The sequence below is a fragment of the Cyprinodon tularosa genome, unplaced genomic scaffold, assembly GCF_016077235.1.
Source record: "Cyprinodon tularosa strain WSP-4 unplaced genomic scaffold, ASM1607723v1 ctg131, whole genome shotgun sequence".
Lineage (NCBI taxonomy): Eukaryota > Metazoa > Chordata > Actinopteri > Cyprinodontiformes > Cyprinodontidae > Cyprinodon > Cyprinodon tularosa.
In genome coordinates this window covers 162,272-166,003 of record NW_024038126.1, presented here as the reverse complement: position 1 = coordinate 166,003, position 3,732 = coordinate 162,272, and the positions used below count along the sequence as shown (strand labels likewise).

Below are 3,732 nucleotides of genomic sequence, written 5' to 3'. Positions count from 1 at the left end.
TCTGACTTCTGCAAATTTTATGAAAGAACAAAATCTGACAATGTAGAAGATAGAAACACATGAATAAACCATTTTTATTTTCCACTGGTCAACTGCAAAATCATCATATTAGAGACAAAGTAACCTGAGGCACAGCTACTTTCATTAATGTGTATAAAAATACACAAGAACCTAAGGTTTTCAATAACTGAGTTTTTTATTGAAAAAGGAACCAGATGCAGCAATAATTGTCGAAAACACATTATTTTCAAAATCATGTCAGAAGCAAAACAATAAAGAAGCAGATTATTGGTGATTGTGGTCCTCTACTGTTCTTCAGCAGGACATCCTGACTTGTTGATGGTTTTCTCTGCAGTCTGGGAGCCCAAAGACACTTTACAGGTATAAACCTTATTCATGTTCCAGTCTGATGCCTGGATGGACAGAGAACTGCTGATGTGGAAAGTCTGGTCTGGTCTCTGAACAGCAGTGCTGGTAGAGATCCCACTGGTCACTGGACTCCCACCAACCAACCAGCTCACATCTGCAAAAGGCGCAGACTGACTAGACAGACAGAGCAGAGTGGCTTTGTTGGACTGCAGCTCAGCACTGGATGGAGGGAAGACAGTCAGGACAGGAGGAGGGAGACTGGAGTCTGGAAGGACATGGAGGACATTATCAAATAACACATTTATTTAAGCATTTTTTATTGTCATTACACTGTCACAAGTACAGAGTGACAAAATTAACTCTCTGCATTTAACCCATCCCCTTGGGGAGCAGTGGGCTGCCATTGTGCGGCTCCCAGGGAGCAGTGTGGGAGCGCACTGCTCTAACCTAGTAGGCCAACACACCCCACAGCAGCAAAACATTACTAGGTCAAAATAAAACTCTGTATGTTACAAAACCCAACAAACTTAACTTGAGTTATGTATTCAAAAATAATTAAACGGTTTAGCAGTTTTCCTTATTCTACTAAAGCAGAGGATTTGACTAACTTAAATATCCAGTCAGTAATGACATAACACACACCACAAAATTACATCACTGCAAATATTAAAACATGCATTATTCATGAAACTCTATATCCAAGTGAACAGAAAGGGTATTCATTTACAATATATTTTTATTATAAATTATTTGTTTTTAGAATTCTTTTGTCTGCATGGTTTATAAAATTATTTTTTTCACATTTCAAATTTTCTGAAAATGTAAATTACACATAGTTTAAAATTAACTTAGGAAATCTGGGAGATCATTTTAAAATAGAAAAAAATGGATCCTGTTGACATTAAACTGTTAAAAAAAAGCAGTGGAAAGCAGATAGTATGAAACCACTTGTTTTGTTTCTCTGAAACTATTCATTAAAGTTGCCGTAAAATAAGCACAATGCTGTACTTTTTTATTCCCCCTTTACGATTTTAGAAGAAATGTTTTTCTGTGTGTAGATTTCTTTTTCTCTCTGAAAATGTCCAAGAAAACATCTGTAACATGTATTAAGAGTATTTGAAAGAATATGAGGACTTTTTTGCAACGTTGTTTTTACATAATTCACATTAACATTGTTTTATCAGTTGCAGTATATCTGGACTTTTGATCAACGGAAAAGACAAAAACAAAAGAACATCAAGACAAGTTATTTCAGTCTTTGAAAATTAATTAAAAACTAATGCTTGTGAAATGAAGCAGGTAATTACAAAAACCCCTTTTAAAGTAATTAAAACAAATCCTTACCTGTTACAATCAGCTTGGTTCCTTGGCCGAATACCACAGTGATTCAGTTTGTATACATGGCCGTACAAAAACCTTCTGATTGTCTCTGATCAGGGAGTGGAACTGAAACCTGCTGAGACCAACTTTCACTGAAAAATCTCATTTTCTTCATCTGTTTGCTTTTATTAAAAAGCACACACATTGTTCTCTGTAGACATATAGAAACAGTAAAATATATTTTGTTTTTTAATAAATGTGTGTTGTGAACTGTTGAATATTTGTACATTTTATTAGTTTTTGGATTTGAGTCTTGTGTTGGTTTTTGTCACACTGTGAATCACTGTGATACAGCTTCAGCTGCAGAGTCATCCCATGTCTGACAGAAATAAAGAGCAGAGTCTCCTGCCTCTGCCTGCTTAATAATAAACTGAAAATCTATGCTTGAGGTGGATTTAGAGTTGAATCGGTCTGAAGAGAATCCTGTTCCAAAGTCAGGTGCACTATAAGAGTGGTGAAAACGCAGAACATACTGAGGAACTCCACCAGGAACTTGTTTATACCAGTTGACAAAGTTTCGATCGTCTCTCTGAATGTTGCATTTTAAAACAACTTGTTGTCCTGTTGAAACGGTCTCAACAGGAGGTATCTGAGTCAGAGTTATCGCTGCATCAACATCTGGAAACAGAAGCAGGGAAAGCATGAGTAAAAGGTTTGCATGTGAAAATATCATCTTAAGGTCTCTGAGAAGAATCTTACATGTTAGAGAAGTAATGAGACTGCAGAGGATCCCCAGCATGATGTCAGTTTGTGGTGTAAAGGTTTGGTTCTGTCCAGCTGAAAGTTGAACTGAAGAGAGAAGAGAATCAGAGGATTATAAAGACACTGAGGAGAGGAGAAGTGAGGGAGGAGGAGATTCCTTAGACTAATATCTGAGATTTGATTGATAAACTGTCTTCAGTTACTGTGAAACAGAAATGAAGTTTCCTATTTATTGTAAGCATGGTACTTGTTCTATCACCCGATATGAAGTTTGCTTTGCTTTTGTATAAGAAAAAAAATACTTTTGCAAAAGGATAATGTATTTTTGTAATAAATCTCGCTGACATAAATTTTTGGGGGGATTTCTAAGAATATCTTTCTGAAGATGTAATATTTCAGCAGTGTTGGAAAAAGATTTAATTAGTGCTTATGACAAAATTCTGTAAATGTGAGTTGTCTTTATTTTCACAAAGGCAGATGAAGGCAGAAATAAAAGATTTCTGCACACTTCTATTTCTGGAAGATTTCACTTTTAGACAAATATCTATTGTAACCAGGAAGAGTGTTGCTTCAAACTAGACTTATTCCAAATTATACATGGATTATACTACTTATAAAAATGTTTTGATATAAGGTCAATCTTGGATTTTAGCCCCTTTGATCATTTACGGGATTACAAGCCTCTATGGTGTCAATCTCAGTTTTATCTGGTTTTACAAGGAAGTACAACCCGGACAGGCCTCCAGTTCCAATCAGGATAAGAAGACAGAATAAGAAAAGCACAAATTTTCCATGCAGATTAAATTCAAAAACAGCATTGAAGCAGACAAGTTTTGTAATGACAATCAGATATATTACCATGTTATCTTAGAACTGACTACAGTTCAATAAAATCTGTATTTCAAGTAGTTTATTTTTATTATTCAGAATTAGAGCAACAACTAAAAATAATTTTTTTATCTGTTCATTCTTTTTCTCAATTAATCATTTTATAATTGAATGGGAGAGTGGCGGCCTAGTGGTTACGGCATAGAGCTTGGAAACCTGAGATTCTGAGTTCGAGCCCCACTCTCACAAACTGCCACTCTTGGTCTCTGAGCAAGACCATTAACCCCAAACTGCTCCCAGAGCACCCCACAAGGGCAGGCCACTGCTCCCCAAGGGGATGGGTTAACTGCAGTGTTGAATTTCTCCAATTTGAGATCAATAAATTTAGATTATTATCGTAAATAATTTTACACAAAATTTAAACAAAGTGAAGCTAAAACTATGCACTTTTAG

General features: G+C 35.7%; 1 protein-coding gene across 1 annotated transcript; it reads right to left on the bottom strand.

Annotated features, from left to right (window-relative positions):
* Nucleotides 1-305: 305 nt before the first annotated feature.
* On the bottom strand, nt 306-2,491 carry LOC119778256 (immunoglobulin lambda-1 light chain-like). Its single transcript, XM_038277406.1, has 4 exons — nt 2,449-2,491; nt 2,043-2,367; nt 1,714-1,748; nt 306-634 (listed from the first exon to the last, which is right to left on the bottom strand). The coding sequence occupies exons 1-4, from the start codon at nt 2,486-2,488 to the stop codon at nt 306-308; spliced, it is 729 nt and encodes a 242-aa protein (XP_038133334.1). The 5' UTR covers nt 2,489-2,491.
* Between the last annotated feature and the right edge of the window lie 1,241 nt (nt 2,492-3,732).

Coding starts and splice junctions, on each gene's coding strand:
- LOC119778256 (XM_038277406.1), bottom strand. CDS start 2,488: ATGCTGGGGATCCTCTGCAGTCTCATTACTTCTCTAACAT. Junction 1,749..2,042: donor GATGACTCTGCAGCTGAAGC/TGTATCACAGTG, acceptor CTGAATCACTGT/GGTATTCGGCCAAGGAACCA. Junction 635..1,713: donor AACCAAGCTGATTGTAACAG/GTAAGGATTTGT, acceptor ATGTCCTTCCAG/ACTCCAGTCTCCCTCCTCCT.